The sequence below is a fragment of the Triturus cristatus genome, chromosome 10, assembly GCF_964204655.1.
Source record: "Triturus cristatus chromosome 10, aTriCri1.1, whole genome shotgun sequence".
Taxonomy (NCBI): Eukaryota; Metazoa; Chordata; class Amphibia; order Caudata; family Salamandridae; genus Triturus; species Triturus cristatus.
This window is the reverse complement of record NC_140593.1, coordinates 459,069,964-459,093,210: the sequence shown is the minus strand read 5'-3', so window position 1 is coordinate 459,093,210 and position 23,247 is coordinate 459,069,964. Positions and strand designations below refer to the sequence as shown.

Genomic DNA, 23,247 nt, shown 5'->3' with positions numbered 1-23,247 from the left:
ATGGTATTGACTGTTGGGTGTATCATTCCGCCGACTATGGAATGCTTGCATTGTAATGCATGATGGACTATGTTACATCTCAATTGTACACTGACTTTTCAGACAACTTATTGATCTTACAGATGCTAGTAAACAAAGTATTTTTTGTTTTGTTTTTCACTACAGCAGACATTTTTTATGTTTTAGTCAGGATTCAACATTAAGCCAGACCCATTGGGTTTGTCGAGGCCTGTAAGTAACAGGAGGTGCAGACCTTGAGGTAAAATAATATACAAGTTATTTTTCATTGAGGAACAATCAACGTTTGTTTTTATTGAGAACGCAGAATGTCCTGCCTCCACCATGAGTGCTCTCCCTCTCACAGGGCTGCCCCGAGGGGGTGGCAGAGGGAGCTCTTTGACCTGGGCCCCAGACTTTTTCAGGGATTAGGGCTCCTGCCACAATGTGTATTTCTATAATCATAAGAAACAACGACTTGCTGGATAATTTATATTGACTCAGCTAATGAATGCCAAACTACCTTGGGCGCTTGATGCCAGAGCTGCCTGGTAAAAGAAAACTAATTCTTTATTGTCCTATTAGAAAGAGGAATGGTGCCCTGCCCGAATGTTTTAGCCAGGGCCACACAAAAGCTTCTCACACGCTCCCCTTAAGTAATAGCGACAAGGAAGTAGAATACGTTGATAATGTAATATATAAGGCCCACTGTTTGCTTACCTATTTAAAATTAATGTTTGACAAATTGTATCCACAGGCCTTTCCTATGATACTCTTTTAAAACTGCACAAAAAACCCTCACCACAACTCCAGTCTCTTACGTTTACATACACTGAAAAGTATTACAGGGCCTTTCCTTCTCTGACACAATAGAGGCCAGTAAGTGGGGATATCCAGGGGTCTGACTTAGGAATCATTTTTCAAAAATTGCATTTCTGCTTAGCAGAAACAGGCAATTGCTGTTTTGTAACAAAAAGGGTTCAGACGAAGTTCTGCAGTCTTGTTGGACCTGGTCCTTTTTGCAGGGTTATCCCCAAACCTTTTGCCTTCCTCCTGTATTTTTCTGAATTCATTTTTGCTGGTTTTGGGACACTGCTAACCAGTGCTAAAGTACATATACTATAAATGTATTGGTGATTGGTTTATCAATGACTGGCATATTTGATTTTCTAGTAAGGCCCTCGAAAAGTGCACCAGGTGTGCCCAGGGCCAGTAAATCAAATACTACTAGTGTGCTTGCAGCACTGATTGTGCCAACCACATGAGTAGCCATGCAAATATGTCTCATAACTGCCTCTGCAGTGTCTGTGTGTGCAGTTTTATACTGCAATTTCAACCTGTCAAGTGCACCCACTTGCCAGGCCCAAGCCTTCCCTTTTATTACATGCAAGTCACCCCTAAGGTAGGCCCAAGGCATCTTCATGGGCAGGGTGCAGTGCATTTAAAAGGTAGGACATGTACTGTGGTGTTTTATGTGTTTGAATAGTGAAATACTGCTAATTTGGTTTTTCACTATTGCAAGGACTCTCCCCCCCCCCATAGGGTAACATACAGATTGCCTTGAAATAAGTGTAGTTTTCCATTGAGAGCAAATGGAGATTTGGAGTTTGGGGTCTCTAAACTCACAATTTAAAAATGCATCTTTTGGTGAAGTTGATTTTGAAATTGTATGTTTTTTGGTAAATTCCACTTTTAGAAAGTGGCCATTATGTAGCTTAGCCATTCTGTACCCCTGCCTGTTTGTAGAATCCATGTCTAGGCTGGCTGATAATTGGGCTCTTGTGCATTCACTCTAGACAGTCACACAAAGGGAGCAGAGGTGTGCCTTGCATATCCTGATGGTCTATCAAAAGGCTGAGGAGCCTTCCTGAGCTAGAGTGGTGGTAGGAGTTGCATGGACACCTGAATAGGGCTGTGCCTGTCCTTACACAAAGCGGTCTCTACCCCCCTGTAGTGTGTTTAGAGCCAGGTCAGGGAAAGGCAGGGTCTTGTGCACTACCAAGACTTTTCTTTGAAGTTTACCTACTTCAAAGGCAGAAAAGGGTACAAGTATTGGACTCTGACACCCCAAAATCTGAATTCTTCAGGACTGAGGACATTCTGCCAGGTAGAAGAGCTTGATTGCTGTCAGGAGATACTGCCACTTTGCTGCGTGGTTTGCTGGGCCGGCCTGTTGCTCCTGTCATGTGAGTGAAAGGGCTGGACTTTGATTTCTGAATCCTGCTTCCAAGGTTTTCCAAGAACTAGTGCATGCTTGCCTCCTGTTAAGAAGTCTCAGGGCCATCAAAGACTTCACCTGCATCTCGCTTACAGCGGTTGGACTTCTCTTCTGGGAGTCCTGATTGCCAAGTGGGGCCAACTTCAGTTCCTGGGCCCTAGGGATTGTGTGGTTGGTGCTGCAACTCAAGAAAAGCAAAATCGATGCTGTTGGCGACGTTGCTTCCTGCATCAAAACTGAGGGCACCACTTGTGAAGAGCACGATGCACCGCCTCGACTTATACTGCAGCCCTGATGTCTGTCAACTCTAGCATCTTAACCGCATCATTGCGGAGTTGATAACTGACATGGGTGACCTCTCGAACTCATAGACATCCCACCGTTGTAAGGAACCGATGCATCGCTGCCTCACCTTCCCTGCAACAGTTAGGAACTGACGCCTCACCTCCCCTGCATGCATAGCAGTGACGAACCAACGTCTCACCTCCCCTCTGGCAGTAAGCAACCAACGTCTCACTGGCCCAGCGACAGCGCACCTCCCCGATGCCGTGCAGCGTCTTTGTTTTCATATTTTTCAAGGTACTGTTACTGAGGATCCGTGTGACTCCGTAGCCGGCCTGTGCTTCTCACGGTCGGCGCCGAACTGTTGGATTAGGTACCTGTCACGATGTTGAGGTCACCAAGGTTGGAGCTATTGTTTTCTAGGAGCGATATTTTTTACAGTAATCTTTATAAAAGGGATATTTCGATCTGTGTATGTTGGATTTTTGCTTTTTGGTCTTGCTTTAATCAGATAAATATTGGCTATTTTTTCTAAACTGGTATGGACTCCGTTGTAGGGTTTTCACTGTGTTACTGTGTGTATTTACAAATGCTTTACACATTGGCGCTGAGATAAGCCTGACTGCTCATGCTAAGCTACCAAGGGTGTGAGCAAGGGCTGTCTTAGCTGTGTGACGACCCAACCCTGGCTAGAGTGAAGGCCCCTACTTGGACAGGATGCAATCCTCTGCCAACTTGAGACCCCATTTCTAACAAGTCACCCCTGTTTCTATCTACCCCCTTTCTTACTTGACCACAAAGTAAAGTCAGGGAGCAGATGTCTTTCTAAGCTGTATATAAAGTGATTGCCCTTCCTTCATATTATGATTTTCATTTTCTGCCATTAAAGTTAGAGGTTTGCATTCGCTGCTTCTGTGTTCATGTAATTATTCTTTTTTTTTTAATCTGACACCGTGTATCAGCAGCTAAATGATCTTATACTAGGTCTATTATTTGTACTGCCTAGCATTATTTTGTAAATCTCTCGAAATATACAATGTACAAGTGTTAGATTGGCTTGTCTAGTTTTATTTGTAGAACAAATTAAGGAAAAGTAGGATTTATTCGTGCAGCTCCTTTAATCAAATGGTTGCAGTATAGCTTTAATGGCCATGTTTAGCTGAATTAGCACATCAGACATAGACGTTTTGGTGTGGTGCCCTGCATGACAATTTTTTTAATTTGTGTCCTTTTTAGAAATACCATATTTATATTATCCTTTACGGAATATATGAGCAGATTGTCACATCACACTGTGCTAGTCGAGAACTTACAAGTCAGATGTAGCCCAACTGCCAACAAGAGTGTTTCAACTAGACGGTGTACTACAGAAGCACTGTACAAAGGTCATTCAGAAAAAATAACAACACATTTGCTCTGGCCATTAACTTTGAGTTTTGATGTGGTTAAGGTGAGACGTACATAGTTGCTCCCCTTGACTTATGCCACTGTAGCCGGGTCAGAAAGAATGCGCAACAGGCTACGTCTGGACAAAGAAGGTTTTATTTTAAGGTAGTCACGTCTTCTGTGAGCTGCCAGTTTGAAACAACAAACTTAAAGAGTCAGAGGCTTGGAGAAGAGACAAAGAAACAAAACAAAAAAAAAACAGGTACACGACGACGAGTCCTCCTCTTCTTCCGGGCTGGAAGCTGTCCTCTAGGATGGGTTCCATGTCCTCGCTTAATCGTCAGGCAGAGGTAGAGAGAGGTGCTCCGGAGTCCCCAAAAGAAACCGCAGCAGAAAGGTTATTGTCAATACCACGTCCCGATGGTCAAACCTCAAGAGGGTAGGGAGTGAGGAAAACACTCTAGTGCACAAGTGATTTGATGCGAGAAGAAACGGGTGGCGGTGAGGAGTGGCAGTGAGAGGAGGGGTATTTACACTATGCAACGAGGAGGCGGTGAGCGGCAACGTTGTTAACCATCAGATTTCTCCCACCTCCCGACCCAGCCAGAGAATCTTTCCCGTACCTGAGTCAGCCACGCTCCTCCAGGGGCGTGGCTTGGCGATTCGTGTTCCCGGTGGCCTCCTGGCTTCGCCTTCCAGTCTCCGCACTCGTTCACTCCCTCCGGGCTGGATGTCTTCTACGGGCGTCTGGGATGATCTTCAGGGTCTCGGTTCCTCGCTCCTTCGCTCTCCTTCCACTTGAGTCTCTCTCTGGTGTCCATGCACACCTGGTTCCGATATCCGGGGCTCCTTATTGGGCGCCATTTGACGACGTCATCAGAGGGGGCGGGGCCTTCCCTTAGCGTGTCCCAGTTAAAGGGACCTGCATCGGAACCAGATAAGTCCGTTTGCGATGTCTGCCACGAGTCCTCCTGGCGAGAAGAAAGCATAGGCGCTGTGATTTCACGGGCTTCCCACCAGTCATCCCCTTGTCCGGCGCCTTCCCCGCTGACCTTGTGACAGCCACCTCTTTTTTCATGTCATAGCCCCCTCTGTGTTAAGTGTCCACCAGCTGACACATCTGAAAGGTTAGGTGTTTTGGGGAAGGGCTGGGCTAGCATTACTAACACTTTCTTAGCGCTACCAGCCAAGGTAATGATTAGCGCCTTATGCTTCCCTGTTTTCCACTCATGAAACTTAGTATACCTTTATTTCAGCTACCTTCCAGCAATTTGGTTGCGTCTCTCCTTCCCTCAAGCCCCATACTAGGACTCGGCTTGAGAGCAGTTTATTAAAAGAAGAAGAAACATTTCCTCAGAACAAGCACAACTGCCCATAAAAAAACCAAAGGATAGCTTTACCCACACAATGATGCTGTAAACTTCCCACCATAATTGTGTTGCAGGGGTTTAAATGCTTTAAATATTTTTTCCAACAGACATTTAATATTATTGCCAAACCACGTACGAAAGAAAATAACAAAGCCACTCAACGATTAGTCTTTTTTCATATGGGTTTTGTGCGCTCTTCTAGTCATGGCACCCACCTTCAAATAGTCCCATGGATCTCAAAGGGACGCACTCCACAGTTTGAAGACCACTGGTCATGTCAGAGTGCAACACTGTTTCCTCTTTTTACACTGGTTAAGAAAGAGTTCTGAAGGCTGCTTGCTTGTTCTGGCTGTTTCTTTGGAACTGTTCCTCCTTCAAACACCTCTTTTTGTCTAGACCACTGGAGTTGTCATGTCATTAGTTTCCTTCATGTCACCTGTGACATAAATTATAAGGTCACGAACCACGCATGGGAGAAATTTGACTACCTAGCTCACCATTACTTGTGGATTTCAGTTGATTTAACAATTTGGTGACTGCTAGTGCTCCTGAGGCGGAAGCCGGGAGCGGGGAATCCTTTTTAACAATTTTAAAGTTGTTTTAATCTTGTTTTAATCTTGTACGTAATAACGTGAAATACTTGAACTTGCATCCCGCGGTGTTGGCGCCATTCCAGGGAAGCCCCTCGCTCCTGGACACGCCCACTGACGCTCGGCCACGCCCCCTCCCACACTATTTAAATCGCGCCGTTGCACAGCGCGTATTGGTGACTGCTAGTGCTCCTGAGGCGGAAGCCGGGAGCGGGGAATCCTTTTTAACAATTTTAAAGTTGTTTTAATCTTGTTTTAATCTTGTACGTAATAACGTGAAATACTTGAACTTGCATCCCGCGGTGTTGGCGCCATTCCAGGGAAGCCCCTCGCTCCTGGACACGCCCACTGACGCTCGACCACGCCCCCTCCCACACTATTTAAATCGCGCCGTTGCACAGCGCGTATTGGTGACTGCTAGTGCTCCTGAGGCGGAAGCCGGGAGCGGGGAATCCTTTTTAACAATTTTAAAGTTGTTTTAATCTTGTTTTAATCTTGTACGTAATAACGTGAAATACTTGAACTTGCATCCCGCGGTGTTGGCGCCATTCCAGGGAAGCCCCTCGCTCCTGGACACGCCCACTGACGCTCGGCCACGCCCCCTCCCACACTATTTAAATCGCGCCGTTGCACAGCGCGTATTGGTGACTGCTAGTGCTCCTGAGGCGGAAGCCGGGAGCGGGGAATCCTTTTTAACAATTTTAAAGTTGTTTTAATCTTGTTTTAATCTTGTACGTAATAACGTGAAATACTTGAACTTGCATCCCGCGGTGTTGGCGCCATTCCAGGGAAGCCCCTCGCTCCTGGACACGCCCACTGACGCTCGGCCACGCCCCCTCCCACACTATTTAAATCGCGCCGTTGCACAGCGCGTATTGGTGACTGCTAGTGCTCCTGAGGCGGAAGCCGGGAGCGGGGAATCCTTTTTAACAATTTTAAAGTTGTTTTAATCTTGTTTTAATCTTGTACGTAATAACGTGAAATACTTGAACTTGCATCCCGCGGTGTTGGCGCCATTCCAGGGAAGCCCCTCGCTCCTGGACACGCCCACTGACGCTCGGCCACACCCCCTCTCACTCACCTTAAAGGATGCGTTGCCTCCGACCGCGCAGCGGACGCGCGCAGCTGGCGTGCCGAAGGCGCTCCAAAGGCAAGCCCGTCTGCGCCCGTCCGCGCACGATCGAGCCCAGGGCCAGACCCTATGCCTGTCCTTCCAACCACAAAGGTAAGCTACTCTCGTAGAGAGCTACTTAGCCTTAGACCTAGAAAGACCAGCACATGCTACGCTCCGCAAGACCCGAACCTTCCCTACCTCAGCTGCAGCAATTGCAAACCAACGAAGCTACTCCTCCCCAAATCCCCGGTCCCATCGCCTGTCCTCAAATTGGCGACACTCAATTGCAGATCGCTCCCGAAGCATGCCCTGCATATTAATCATCTCATGGTCGATCTAAACTTGGACATACTCTTCTTGACAGAAACTTGGATCACTGAGCACTCCAATTCCGACATGGTACTGGCTCTCCCCCCCGGCTTTCTCATCTGGTCCCAACCACGCCCTTCAGGTAGAGGTGGTGGTATTGCCATCATTTTTAGGGACCACCTCGCCTGCCGCACCAACACGATGGCAACCCCGGACTCAGAGAGCTGTTTCTTCACTTTTCAGCTTACTCCGACCAGCTCCCTGTCAGGCCTTCTGGTGTACCGACCTCCCGGCCACTTCGTCCCCTTCGCAGCTTCCCTCTTGGAAATCGTTTCCTCCTCAGCCCACCTATCATCAAACTTCCTCATAACAGGTGACCTCAACATACACTTTGACGACCCGCTGGATACAGGTGCGGCCGATCTTATCTGCGACCTGGCGTCTCATGGCCTTCTCCTTGCCAACACTGGTCCAACACATGTTAAAGGGCACCTTCTTGACCCAGTCTTTGCGAACATCCCCTCCCTCCAATTTAATAACTCCCAACCACTTCCATGGACGGACCATTTTCTGATCACTTTCCACATTCCTGGGGCCACCAAGAAACCCCACAAAGCCCCCATCTTCACTAAAGATAGATCGTGGGCCAAACTCTCTGCGGTGGACTGGTCCATAGCTCTGGACTCTTCTACCCCGAGCCTTGCGGCTGACCCGTCCGAGGCTGACACCCAAGTTAGAGGCTGGCTCTCCTCCTCCCTCGATAGCCTGATTCCCATAAAAAGTCGGGAGATCAAAGATAGGACAATGGGCCATGCCCTGTGGTACACCCCGGAACTTCGAGACCTCCGCAAGGAATGCAAAAGAGCGGAAAGACTGTGGAGGAAAGACTGGGCACATAATAATAAAGATTCCTACAACATAGCGGTAAGACGCTACAAATCGGCCATTAAACTAGCCAAGACTACCTTCTACGACAACAGAATTAAAAATGCGACCAATTCGGCCAAAGAATCCTTCCTGATAGTTAAGGAACTGCTCAACATCCCCTCATCTCCCGCTGCCTCCCCTCCCCCACCGGACAGATGCAAGGACTTAGCCTCATACTTCGATTCCAAAATCACGCGGATCTTGGAGTCCCTTCCCCCAATCAGCCCCCCCATCCCGGTTGAGGCAGACGCCGGCTCCACCAGCCCACGGCTGTCCTCCTTTAGAGGAGTCTCCCTCGATGAGGTCACCACCACGCTGGCCAAAATGAGAAGTGGATCCCCCCTGGACCCGGCGCCCGTCAGATTCTTAAAAACCGTTTCTCCCAGCATTTCACCTACTATTAGGGATCTGATTAACACATCTCTTGCCCAAGGCACAGTGCCCTCCTCTTGGAAGAGCGCAGCTGTCAAGGCCTTGCTGAAAAAGCCCAATTTGAACCCGGACGATATGGCAAATTATAGACCCATCTCGCTCCTCCCCTGCTTCAGCAAGGTGGCGGAGAAAATAGTCAACGTGCAACTCTCCCAATTCCTCGAAACGAATAAAATTCTACGTCAGTCACAAACCGGATTCCGGCCGGGCCACGGCACAGACACCGCACTCCTCTCCGTCATCGAGGAGGCTAGGTGTATCCTGGTTTCAGGAGGATCAGTGGCGGTGATCCTCCTGGACCTCAGTGCCGCTTTCGACACGGTGGACCACCGTGTCCTCCTCCATCGCCTGGCCAAGGCAGGAATTGTGGGAACGGCTCATGCTTGGATCAAATCCTTCCTCTCGGGTCGCTCATTTCAGGTGTGGGACGGCAACTCCCGCTCAGACCCCCTTCCGCTCACATGTGGTGTGCCCCAGGGGTCCTCGCTTAGTCCCACTCTGTTTAATGTGTACATGGCCCCGTTAGAGGATGTGGTTACCCCCTATGGGATAAAAATAGTCAATTATGCTGACGACACCCAACTCGTCGTCTCTCTTTCCCAGCTGGACAATAACCCTAAAATCCTACTCAACTGCCTTCAAGACATACATACCTGGATGTGTGAATCCTCGCTGAAGTTGAACGGGACAAAAACAGAAATCATGCTTCTGGGCAACAAATGGTCCTCCGTCCCTCCTTCAGTCTGGCCGGATTCCTTCGGTGACATCCCCACGCCTAAGACAGAAATTAAAACACTGGGCTTCTGGTTGGAGCAGGACCTCTCCTTAAAGACCCAGGCAGTCAAGACCGCGGGGACTTGCTTTGGCCTTCTCCGTTCAATTCGTAAGATCCTCCCCCTCCTGCCCCCCCTGTCCAGGAAACTTCTAGTTCAAGGGCTCATTCTAGCACGTCTGGACTACGGCAACGCCGCCTACCTCGGCGCTCCTGAATCCACTCTGGCCAAACTTCAGCGTGCACAAAACGCCGCGGCGAGACTCATTCTCAACCTTCCTCCCAGAGCCCCGACTACACTGGCCCTTAAATCTCTGCACTGGCTTCCGGTCCGCCAGCGAGTTGAGTTCAAGGCCATGTGCATCACGCACAAACTCATCAATGGGGCTGGACCTGCCGCCCTCAAAGATATGATCACACCTTATAAAGCCCACAGAAACCTTCGCTCGGACAACGAACATCTGGCCACAGTCCCAAGATTCAAGAAGTCGCGCACCGGTGGCCGCCGCTTCTCGGTCAAGGCCGCCTCCAACTGGAACGCTCTCCCTCGCCTGCTGCGCCTGGAATCTAGCCACGCACTTTTCCGCAAAAAACTCAAAACCCTCCTCTTCCCCAAATAGTTCCTGGTTTCCGCCTGTCCTGGATTCTACACTCATATAGCGCGGGGATGCCCTCGGGTCACCAGGCGCTCTATAAATCTCAAAAATAAATAAATTTGAAAACATAGCCATAACATGCCTTGATGTGAAGTTTTTAAGAGTATTAGACTTCAATTTTATGAAGTGACTTATCTTAGTAGAAATCCTTAAAATCTCATGACGAGGTTTGCCAAGTGCCTGTATTGTACTATGATCTCTTCCCTCAGTAGACGCTGGACAAGTCCTACAGCTGCATTTCCAGCTCCTCCCGTGTGACTAGAAGTTGCAGAGCATCGCCTGCAGTCATATCTAGTTGACTTTGTACACTGCTTGTGGCCTCTAGCTGCACCCTGTGCCTGGTTCCTGTGTTCTTAGAACTCAGAGCATAACTTTTGCCTGTGCCCAGTGTACACGAGGAGGAAGTGCATAATCGTGGCCAAGCCCCTCCCCTGGTGCCCACACAGGCTGCAGGAAATGATCGTCTCAAAAAAGGAAGAGGATTTTGGATATGTACCTTGGGCTTTCCCCTGTCATTTGAATAATCTTTGGGCACACCCAGTCTTTGTGCTCAGAGGCTGCTGGGCACAGCCTTTGACTGTGACCATTGTAAACTGAACATTTTTTTATTTATTTAAAAAGTTTTGTATAGTGCGAACCTGACCCAAGAGGGTATCAGAGCGCTTTACAGAGAGATGCGACAACCTATAGAGGAAGCAATCGTGGCAGAACATAGCGATATACAAAAATAACAGTAGTTCGGTAACGACAAAATAGTGGGCAAATTAATTAGGCAGTAGAATAAGGCGAAAGAGTCATCATGATAGTAGATGAGGAGTAGCCGATCAATGGGCTAGGAAGGACCCATCTGTATCCAGTTGAAGAGACTAGGACCCTGGCTAAACTTCAGGACGGGCAAGTATTCATCAGTAGTGCTTTTACTTTCTTTTTGAAGGACACTGTTGACGGAATCAGTCTAATTTCCGTAGGCAAGGAGTTCCAAATTCTTGGGGCGATGCCCGAGAAGGAACAGTTGTAAGTTTTAATTTTTTTGAATTTTTTCGGTTTAAGTAACAGGGTGCTGGAGCTCTTGGAGATACAGGCACCACCCGATAACTCAAATTCTTTTGCAAGGTAGAGAGGAGTGTTGAAGTGAAGGGCTTTGTGGGTCATGCAGGCAAGTTTTAGGTGTATCCTTGCTTCAAAAGGTTACCAATTGAGAGATTTCAACTCTGGGGACATGTGATTGCCTTTCTTGGAACCTGTGATGGGCCTGGCGGCCTCATTCAGAGAGGCTCTGAGGGGGGCCAGTCTGTACCTTGGAAGACCGCAGAGAGTTGCACTGCCATATTCCAGCAGTGAGATGACTAATGCTTGTACTGTGGGCTTGAAGTCATCAGGGGGAAGGAAAGGTTTTAGTTTTCTTAGAATGCTCAGTTTGAATTTCGCTCCTTTGGTAGATGCGCTGATGTGATCCTGCATGTTCAAGTTCCTATCCAACACTATTCCCAGGGATTTCGTAGAGTCTATGATATGTGGTGTGCAGTTGAGAGCGGAAAGATTTTTCATATATTCCTCAATGATGGGGGCTTGCTTGGGTGGGGAATAAGGAGGAATTCCTTTTTGAGGGTGTTCAGTTTGAGATGGTTGAAGGTAAGCCAGTTAAGGGTTTTGAGTAAGGTACCGTTGTGTCTTGATATCGTCAGGTGAGGAGATTTTCATGTACAACTGGGCGTCTTCTGCATACATGTGATATTGGATGTTAGATGCTTTGAGGATTTCAGTGAGGGGTTCAATGAATAGGTTAAAAAGTGTGGGGGAAAGCGAGGAGCCTTGGGGCACCCCCAGGGTGCAAGGACTGGAATGGGAGAGATATTGATTGGATTTAATTCTCTGTGTTCTGTTATGGAGAAAGGAGGCGCAAACCATTTTAGTACTGAACCAGAGAGCCCCATCGTATGTTCTAGAAGGGTCAGGAGATTGTCCTGTTTGACCGTATCGAAGGCTGCTGAGAGGTCAAGTAGGATTAATAGGCAGGAGTTCAGGTCGAGTAGTGTAAGAGCGTCATCAACAATATGAGTGATGGCTGTTTCAGTGCTGTGACCCTGATGAAAGCCCAATTGGAATTGATCTAGTAATAGGAATTCCTCGATGTGGTTACATAGTTGTACCTGTACACATTTCTCAATGAGCTTTGCCAGAGTAGGGGTGTTGGTGATTGGTCGGAAGTTATTCAGATCCTCAGGGTCGGCTGTAGGTTCTTTGAGAATGAGGAGAACTAGCCCGTACTTTGGGGAGTCCGGAATCTCATCTTGAAGTAGGGAGGCATTAACAATCTTGGTCCATAGTGGAACTAGAGGTCTTATCATTTCTTTAAAGAAATATGAGGGAAGGGGATCGTTGTAGTGATTGGATGGTTTCAGGGTAGAGAAAATGTTGAGAATGTATGCGTCATTGAAGGTTGAGAACTGATTCCAATGAATATTATTTTTAGGGGTGTAGTAGGTAGGTAGGAAGAAGGGGCTGGGAAGTTAGGTGGGAGTCTGGTAAGGATGATAACTCGAGCAAGGCAGACCTTAGATCAGATTCAATTTTTTTGATTTTTCAAGGAAGAAGACGGCAAAGTCCTCACAATTAGGTTGGGGACTGACGGCGATTGGTGATTGAGTGGGTGTGTTGTTGGATTGCCGCTTAATCAGCTCAAACAGCATTTGAGGATGGTTTCTGGCTTTGTCCAGTTGGCTTGTGAAGAAAGTCACATTTGCAGTTCTGATGTGTTTATTGTACAGACTCCTTCTTAATCTCAAAAGTTTAAGGAGTTCCGTGGATGGAGAAGATCTCCATGCTTGTTCCGCTAGTCTCAAGTTGCGCCTGTCTGAATTTAGGCATTCATTGAATTAAGGTTTGGAGTATTTGTTGGATTTTCTTTTTAGTTGAAGGGGGGCAATTGCATCCAGAACTTTTAGCATGGAGTTGTTGTAATGCTCCGTGAGTTCATGGACATCTGCCATGAGCGTGGGCGGAGGCAGGGACAAATTGCTGTGTGATATGAGGTTGTTCATGTTTGCATTTTGCAGCAATCTTTTCCAATGTTTCAGTTTCTTGGTTTGAAGTCTTTGGGTGTTCCATCGTTCAAGGATGAGGAAGGTGATGAAGTGGTGATCTGACCAGTCACAAGGAGCAATCGATTCAATCTGAATGGTGTTGGGGTTGGAGATGATTAGATCGAGGGTCGATCCCAAGTTGTGTTGGATTGTCGCCGAATTGAGTCCGGTTGAGGTCAAGTAGGAATTTTTTAAGACTGTTCACGGCCATGTCATTCGGGACATTCCAATGTAGATTGAAGTCTTCCAGGAAGATCTGGGGGCAATGGAAACCAAGATTGGACGAGATGGTTTCCATGGTTTGTTCATCAGAGGGAGGTTGTCTCCTGGTGGATGGTAGAAGATGTGTAGGTTTCATATGGGTCTATTTTTGCTTTGGATGATGATGCTCAGGTATTCACAGGATGACAGAGATACAGAGGGAGACTGTTTTGCTGAGAGACTGTTATGGTAACCACAGGCGACGCCTCCACCTGTACTCTTAGTTATATCAAGTCTGATAATATTGTGACTAGGAGGTACTAGGATGTCCAGTACAGGACCAGAGGAGACATTAAGCCAAGTTTTGGTGAGAATCAGGAGGTTGAGTTCCTGGTCAAGGATGAGTTCAGCGATGTCCGCAGCATGTTATACAGCGGATCTATAGTTGAGAAGGAGGCATTTCAGGTGGGTTTTGGAGTCAGTGGGAGTAGACTGTGTAATGTGAACTTGCATGAGGTTCGCAGTATTTAATGTGTTAGAGTTAAGTGTGGGGGTTCTATGCGGGTTTACTGTAATGGTTTGACTGGGCTCCGGAATGACTGTCTTATGTCTAGGATCTCTACAAGGGTATAGTGGCGTAGTTTGAAAAGGTCTAACTGTGTCAGGATTGTAGTGTGGAGTAGAGTTGTAAGTTAGAAGAAGGGAGAGAATGTCCGGGTCAGAAAGATAGTTCTTAGATCTAATGGGTCTGGATGGGGCGTTCGGGTAGGGAGTAGTATTCCATGACCAGCGGGGTGATGTCTGCTTAGGGTCACTTCTCTTCTCAGAGGGAGGAGTGGGTGTCTTAGGGTAATGGTTGGGCATTTGCAGGCTTGACTGCGGAGCCATGTTGGACGATAAGTCTGAGGCCAGACATATTGGACACATTGTGTAGTTGTTCCCAACGAGCACAGGGACCTAAAGATTCTTTTTCTAGATTTCTGGACTATTGTTCTTCCATGCTTATCAGTGCTTTTCCATGTAATTAAACCTTTGGGTGCACATGCACTTTAGATGTGTGAATCAACATAACATCATTATTAAATAGTTTTTAGGTCTGGCTTGAGAGTGCATCTGTCCTTAACCATTTGTTACCACTTCTTTAAAATATACCCACTGGGGCTTTGGCACAGTCCAGGGGAGACTTTCTCTCTTACCTCATTGCATTGGCGGTTTGATGCATCATTCTGCCATATATGGAGTGCTTGTATTGTAACGTGTGAGGGATTATTTTACGTCTCAAAAGTACACTAAACTCTTAATCTTTTGTCCATTTTTAGAGGACTAAATTGTTATTTTTCCTTGCAGCAGACTTTTTAAAAATGTTTTAGTTAGGACTCGTAATGCAAGTCAGACCTGTTGGCTCTGACATTGTTTTTTTAATAGCTATTCCAAGGTGGACATACCATTCAGCACTAAATAACTAAACATCATTTACTTTTATGCAAACAGAAATCTGAGGAAGAAGAACTTGTCCTCACTCCTGATGGCACCAGAGAATTCCTGACATTTGAGATTCCCCTCAACGATTCTGGATCAGCTGGACTTGGTGTTAGTGTAAAAGGAAACCGGTCAAAAGAAAACCATGCTGATTTAGGAATATTCGTCAAGTCCATTATCAATGGAGGAGCGGCTTCAAAGGCAAGTGGGCGTGTTGTCTGAATACATTTATTGTTCAGATACAAAGATGTCATTCATTTATATAGTTTGAGCAACCAAACATTTAAGAAAATTGATTTTGCATAGCAAACCTGTTAGTGGTCTGTATGCAAAAAGTGAATTTAGGTTTAATTATTATAGGCTTCCGGTAAACTCCTTCTGCTGTTTAATGGAATATAGATCATTTTATTTGAATGCACATTTAAGAATGTAATAAACCCTCCCATTTAACAGATACAAATATTTACACCAAGAATGTTTATTTTTTTTAAGTTAATCATATTTTCTGTTGAAGTATTGCAGTTGTGCTATAACTGTGAAGTGTTGATTGTGAAGGACTCTGCACTGAAAATGAATAGTTATTTTATGACTTTGCTTTTGATTTCATAATTGGAATTAACTGTTGATAGTAGAGAAATGCCATAAGCCATGTGGAATAAATGGTTCTGTTCATAACATGGATGGTTTATTAAATTGGCTAATGTCAAAGAAGTATCAGGTGCTTCTAGTCTTATTCAACTAGCTGAATTTCAATTGGAAACGGGAAGCCCCGCCGCTACTCTATTTGTGATGCACACTTTTTTAGCCAAGAATAGATGTCCTTGATGATTAGTTGCCCCCGCAGTATAACTCCCCTGTCCTCTTTGTTGCCCTCAAAAGCTGAAGTTGTGGGCTTTGTCCTCGCCTACTCTACTTCTGACTCCCGTTCTGTGGTGCCTCTTCACCTGTCTGTTGTCTGTCATCACTGCTTTTGAAACATAGACGAGATTCCAGAGCCCTTTACTTCCCATTGGTCTTGACATGATTGCATAGTCTACAGAAACTTTCCCTCCCATCTCTGTATCTTCCTTTGCTAGTAATTCATCCCCTGGTAAGAATGTGAGGAATATGAGTACTATTATGAGGAAGATCAGCTTTTCCCCGCTATTTGGTAGTGCTGTTTAACAACGTGTTCAAGACACTTCATAATAGCAGCGACATAACCAAATAAAGACATTTCATCCCTTCTGGCCAGGAGGTGCCCTAGAGTAGTACCATTCGATATCATATTCTTGGTGGAAAAGATCTAGAATAAACAAAGTTTAGCCTCTGTTTCAGAGTTCAGGATCCACTGTGGATGAGATGGCCTTTGATTCCACTCTTCCCACAAAGATCATTGGTTTTTTCGGCTGCTCTTTGGAGGGAAGGTGCTATCTTCGTCAAACATAGTCCCTCCAGTTAAAGACTAAGGGTTCGATTCAATGAATGAATATATACTTATATATTTACACCTACATGCAAATGTAGCTTTACTACTTTCCGGGATTCACAAGCATTCCCAGGAATCTGTACGGAAAGTTGTCAGGCAAGGTTTCTCTTCAGATTCCTGGCAAAGTCAAGTGACATTCCATTAAGATCTAAATCACACTCTGCATAGCAGCGGACTTGTAGTAGGATCCCCTGTTCAAACTCTTCACTTTTGTTTCTTCATTCGAAATATATTTTTCCTATTGAAGAAACCACTTTACCTACACCCCCACCAAATTTGGTGGCAGTTAATTATCCTTCCCACTCTAGAAAGGGATTTATGTCAGCAGTGTGCTTGAGTAAAAATTCAACCCTATCCAGGTAGGAAGGAAGAAGAATAATAGGAGTTCCACGGCTAACCACGCCTTGAAGAGCTCATGTTCCAGCCCAATGAGTGTTCTTTATGGATGTGGAGAACTCCACTCTCTTGGCACAGATCCACACGAAATGTAAATGGACTTACACTTGCCAGGAATTAAGTTAATGGCCAACTTTACCTTTGATTTGAGAATAAGGCTGAAAGTCTCTAAAAGAGAGTATTCTAGAAAACTAGCCTATCACTCTACAATGCAAATGGAAGTGCAGTATAACCCTGCTTTTTGGAAATTGCCCTTTTTGCAGTGTCACCCACAAATGTTTTGCCTTCCTCCTCCCCTTATTGCTTAATTTGTTTTTGTTGGTTCTTTGACTCTGTGCACTTTACCACTGCTAACCCGTGCTAAAGTGCTTGTGCTCTTTCCCTAAAACATGGTAACATTGGCTTATACTCACTTAGCATATTTAATCTACTTATACACCCCTAATAATGTGCACTACCTGTGCTCAGGGCCTGTAAATTAAATGCTGCTAGTTGGCCTGCAGTACTGATTGTTCCACCCACTTAAGTAGCCCTTTAAATATGTCTCGGCCTGCCACTGCAGAGCTTGTGTGTGCAGTTTTAAACTGCCATGATGACCTGGCAAGTTGAACCTCTTGCCAGGCCCAAACCTTCCTTTTAAATACATGTCACCCCTAAAGTAGGCCCTGGCAGCCCCATGGGCAGGGTACAGTGTAGTTAAAAGGTTTGGCATGCACTTTTAAGTTTTTCATGTCCTGTTAGTGAAAAACTCTTACATTTGTTTTTCAGTACTGCCCGGCCTATCTCTCCCATAGGATAACATTAGAGTTACATTATTACATTTTATAAGAGTAATTTCCAAATGGGAAGAGCTGACTCCTTCAAGATTGGTGTCTCTGGAATGACAATTTAAAATCCTAACTTATGGTGAAGTCCGACTTTAAATTGCAATTCTGAAAAAAATTCCATTTTTAGAAAGTTGGCATTTTCTTACTTTATCTATTTAGTGCCTACTGCCTGTCTCTGATCACGTCTGGGGTGGGTGACAGTTGGGCCTTGTGTATTCCCCCAAGACAGGCACACACAATGGCAGCTTAGGTGTGACTTGATGGGCAATCCTAGCAGGATGGAAGGGAGGAGCTGGGCACAGCCTCACACCTGAATAGGCTATGTCCCATCCCCACACAAAGGACTGCATAGCTCTCTGTAGTGAGTTTGGAGCCAGAGAAAAAAGGGCAGGACATTTGTGCACTAAAAAATGCTAGTCTTTGAAGTCTCTCCAACTTGAAATGTGCCACTGGGTATAAGTACTAGACCTCAGACACCACTGCTTCAGTACACTTCTGGACCTGTGGATACTCTGCCAGGAAGGACTGCTACTCTGCTGGACTCCTGCTTTGCTATGCTGACCTGCAGCCTGCTGCATTCTTGCCTGGGTGAGAAGGACTGGACCTGCATCACTTGAACTCAGAATCCAGAGTGACACCAAGGGATAGTTGGCTGGCCTCCTAATCTGAAGTCTCAGGGACATAAAAGACTTCCAACCACCCTGCTTTTGCACCTGGACAGTGCCATCTGTGAATCTGCCCAGTCCTAGACCCTTGGACGTGGGTCTAAAGAGTTTGCTCCAGCAGAACCGACACATCCTCTGTTGAAATGACGCATCGCTGCTGCTGCATGGATCTGAATAGGTGCGTGGATTGACACAGATGCATCACTGCTGCTGCGTGTATTTGACCTGACGGATCGCCTGTGGACCCTACACTGTGCAATGCTCTTTCTGGCTCAAGGTCCTTGCATCCTTGTTGACGGCAGCCTAGACGATGATGCTGAACCTCCGCATTGCTCCCTGCTCATCGGAGCTGATTTATCAACCCTGCTGAACGGATCTGTTCCGGTCCATCATCGCCGCAGCGAGGATCGACCCCGATACATTTCCTTGACTGCATCATGCACCCTCAACATCGACGCATCTAGGATTAAGTTACTTTTGTTCTGCGGGCCTCACTGGGTCCCTGTATATGGCCCATGGTCCATCGCAGTCTGGTTGAACTTTTAATTTTGTCCTGGCGCGACCACATGTCCCAAATAGCGCTTTTTGCTTCTGGGTGCTATTTTCACCTATAAACTTTGAAATTCAATATCTCAAGTTCTAACTAATGGATTTTTGGCTTTTTGGTCATGTGTTTCTTTATTAAAATATACTTTATTTTTCTAAGTTGTTGAACCTTTTTGTGTGGTATTTTCACGTGTTTTTACTGTTGCACAAATACTTCACACATTGCTTTCAAGTCAAGACTGACTGCTCTGTGCCAAGCTACTAGAGGGTGAGCACAGTTCATTTGGGGATTGCTGATGCCTTACCCGGACTAGAATTATGGTTACTGTTTAACCAGGGCTCACACCCCAGTCAACCAGGAACCCAATTTTTAACACTGATATAGAATTTTTGTCTAAACTTATGAAAATTACCGAAATTGTTTATGCATTGTCGAAGATGAGGCAAGATTTGCTTGAGTAGTTTTTCGCTGAACACTACAATTCCTACCAGCCGTTTGGCAGTGAAGTATCTTCCATCATATAACTGAGAGGATCCTTAACCAAGGTAAGTAAAATAACTAATATTAAAGTTAATGTCCTTTTTATGACATCCTATGCTTGCCACATTAGGATTTCGGCTTTTGGGTGAGACATCTTTTCCAAAACATTTCTGGTCATCTCAGGCAGAAACACATAGTAGGTCTACTAAAAATGCTATTTGTGACTTTAACTTTGAACTTGTTGTTAAGACAGTTGTCATCTCTCAAGCTCACATACTTCTTAAGCCACATTACTCTTCAAGTGACAACTAGTGGATTTATGTAGCATGACTAATCACCTTAGAGGGTATCCAGGCGCTTGAGGGTTATAATGGTTCATGGGACTCAATCAAACAGCCAGGTCTTAAGTGCCCTCTGGAATTTCAGTAGAGAGGTGGAGGTCCATAGCTGCAGAGAGAGGTCATTCTAGGTTAACGCTGCAATGTAGGAGATGGAGCGTCCCCGGTGTTGCTTCAGTGGATACAAGTGATGAGTGTGAGTGAGCGGACAGCAGAGCGTAGTTGTCTGGTAGGATTAGGGGAATTTCAGGCGGTTGTTGATGTAGGCTGATGCTTGGTTGTGCAGTGCTTTGTAGGCGTAAATCATCAGATTGAATTAGCATCTCTTCTGTATAGGGAGCCAGTGGAGTTTTCTTAGGTAAAGGGTAATCTGCTTCCATCTGGGGAGATCGAGGATGAGTCTGGTGGTGGAGTTCTATAGTCAGGAGTCTCTGCAGAAGGTGTGTGATGATCCCAGTATAGAGTGCATTACCATAGTCAAATCGGCTGGTGATTAGGGCCTGAGTGACGGTTCATCTGGTGTTCAGAGGGAGCCATTTGAATAGGTTTCCTAACATGTAAAGCAGACAGAGGAAACTGCATTGATCTGCGACTTCATGGTCCGTTTGCTGTCCAGGATTATGCAGGGGTTTTTGGTGTCGTTGGTTGGTTAGGTGATGGTCCTAATTCAGAGGGCCACTAGGAGTATTTTCAATGAGGTGGTGTTGCAGAAGATCAGCATTTACGTTTTTGTTCATTTTGAGCTTCAGGTACTTTCCCTTCATCCAGCTGGCAACGCTCTTCATGCATCTGTAGAAGTTGGTTCTTGTGTTGGTGGGATCCCCTGAAAAGCGTAAGAGGATGAGCTCAGTGTTGCCTGTGTAGGCTATGATGTTTAGTCTATGGGATCTGATGATGATGGGAAAAGGGGTCATGTAGGTATTGAAGAGTGAGGGGCAGAGGGACAATCCTTAAGGGACACCCTTGGTTTCTGAGGTGAATGGAGGTAGGCAGACCTTCCGCATTCTTCCAGTGAGGAAGGAGGCGATCCATTTGTCATCTTTACCTTGCATACCGATGTGATGCAGTCTTCTGATCAGGGTGTGATGAGTTACGGTGTCAAAGGCTTTTGAGGGGTCACAGAGGATCAGAGCCGCTCTTTCTCCTCGGTCGAGGAGGGCTCTTATGGCATTGGTGGCTGCGGTCAAGGCAGTCTCGGTGCCCTGCTATGGGCTGAATCCAGATTGGGAGGTGTCTAGGAGAAGGTTCTGCTCCAGATATTTCATGTTGTCAGTGGATGGCGTTTTACAGGAATTTGGTGGGAAAGGGGAGAAGGGAGATGGGGTGGTAGTTCTTGAGTCCGCTCCGGTTGGCAGATGGTTTCTTGAGGAGCGATTTGACTTCTGCATGTTTCCGGTCTTCAGGAAAGGTGGCTGTATTCAGCGAAGAGTTGAAGAGGGTAGCGACCTCACTGCTAATCCTGTGGCTTCCGAGGTTGAAAATGTTGTGCGGGCAGGGGTCCTTGGGGTTCCTGAGTGAATGGAGTTCATGATGTTGGTGGTGTCCTGGGGCGGGAGCTGGTTCCATGTGGTCAGTTGGTGGTCTGTGTTTGTTTCGGTGAGGACGTGAAGGAAGTCTGAGGGCTTGGGCTAGGGTTTGAAGTTCATATAGATGGTGGTGATCTTATCATGGAAAAAGTCAGTGAGTCTGTCACATAGTTTATGGGAGTGGGTCAAGTTTTCTTCTTTGGCTGCGGGGTTGGCAAACTCTCTAACGTTGTTGAACAGCTCTTTGCTGTGGTTGGAGCTGGACTTGATGAGGTCGCTTAAGGCTTTCCTCTTTGTTTCTCTCAGTAGCTGGTGGTATAGGTTGAGGGAGGTCTTGAAGGTGGTTCTGTCTGAGGTGTCCTTGCTTGTGCTCCATCTTCTTTCCAGTTGCTTGCAGTGGTGTTTTGCTGTCCTCCGTTCCTTGGTGTACCATCTTGCCTGCTTGGTAGATCTCCTGTCTCTGCTGGTCTTGATAAAAGCAATGATCTTGGCACAGTTGGTGATCATGGAGTTTAAGTTTTTTGCAGCTTGATCCAGGTTTGATGCAGTGTTGGGGTATGCTGTGTTGAGTGTGTTGGCCCATTGGCTCTCTGATACTTGGCTGGTGGTGTTGGTGAGGTCGTCTAAGTGGAAATTCAGATCTCCAAGGAAGATGTTGTCTTTGGAGTCAATGGCGAGAGAGGCGATGAAGTCAGGGATGATCCTGCAGAAGCTGGGGCGTGGTCCCAGTTGTCTGTCGGGGAGGGTTCCTCTGATGGTGGTTTTTCCATCTGTTTGAAGTTTAAAGTTGATGTGTTCCATGATCTGGATGATGTCTTCTGTCTCGGTGGTGCAGTGGATGTTTTTTGTGTGGATGATGGCGATCCCTCCTCCAGGTTTGTTGGTGCTGTCTCGGTGTGCGATATTGTGTCTGTCAGGTGTTGCCGTGGCGATGTTGAAAGTGGACGCAGGGCTGGGCTAGGTTTCGGTGAAGAAGACTACGTCAAATTGAGGGCAGTGATTAGGTCCTAGATGTTGGTGGCATGTTGGTAAAGTGAGCATGCATTGAGGAGGAGACAGGCAAGCTGATGTGAAGTAGGTGCATTTTGTTGGTTGGTTCACATGGTGGTGAATGGCGTGTTAGTGGGCGATCTGACGGTGCAGAAGAAGGAACAGTGGATGCAGGAGAATGAACCTACTGTGGATCATGGGGAGGTGTGGCAGCTTCGGTTTTTGTGGTGTCTGTGATACAGGGCTAGGAGTTCAGTGGTAGTGTAGCTCCGGGGTGTAGCATAACCAGGATTCCTGTCTCTGGGTGCAGTCCGGGCATGGACGATCACAGACGGACATGCCTTTTGTGCGCCAAAGCCTCAATTAAGTAGGGCCTGGGAGGGAGGGGGGTGTTGTTCAGGGCTATCTGGAAACTGGAAGCGGCAAATCAAGTGGGAGAAAAAGGGGGGAAAATGAGTCACATGCAATACAGAGGAATAAGGCGCAGCAAGGATGAAAAGGAAGGAAATGGGGTGCAGGCAATAAGGATGAAAAATGCACACAAAGTCAAAGAAGGAAGAACCGGAATTGGCAGTGAGGAAGGCACAAAAGGCAGAGTCTAAACAAAGGAACAAAAATTGAATTGAATTAAAATTTATAAAGCGCAACTCATGCCCGGAGGCGTCTTGGCGCTATACATGATCTAAGAACAGTAAGAACACTAGTACAGAACAGCAATCCTGTTGAACGATTCAGATGGTTTGTGTGAACAACCAAGTTTTCAAACCTTTCCTGAAATTGATCAAAGAGGGTGCTGATTTTAAAGTAATGGGTAATGTATTCCACAGCATTGCTGCTGATCTAAAGAGGCTCCTGCTTCCCCAGGTAGCCTTCTTGAAGGGGGTAATTGCCATGTTCCTGGCTGTTCCAGACCGCAGGGTTCTATTGGGAACATACCATTTTAATTTGTTCCTAAAATGTGTTGGTCCCAGATTGTGTAATGATTTGAAAGCCAGGCATAAGACTTTAAACTTACATCTCTGCCTGACTGGAAGCCATTGTAATTTTTTTATGGCTTCTCTTGCTGAGACATTTTTAGGGATTTTTAGGATGAGGTGTGCCGCCGCATTTTGTACAATCTGAAGCGTGTTGATCAGGCCTGAATTGATGGTAAGGTAAAGGCTATTACAGTCACTGTTTTCAGGAGATCCTCTG

General features: G+C 46.3%; 1 protein-coding gene across 8 annotated transcripts in view; it reads left to right on the top strand.

Moving 5' to 3' along the window:
* Positions 1 to 23,247, top strand: part of PARD3 (par-3 family cell polarity regulator) — a 1,320,414-nt gene that overhangs the window by 710,058 nt on the left and 587,109 nt on the right. For all 8 annotated transcript variants that reach the window (XM_085631870.1, XM_085631866.1, XM_085631868.1 and 5 more), the window contains exon 13: positions 14,829 to 15,017. In XM_085631870.1, the coding sequence (XP_085487996.1) occupies positions 14,829 to 15,017 (189 nt within the window). The remainder of the gene's footprint in view (positions 1 to 14,828; positions 15,018 to 23,247) is intronic.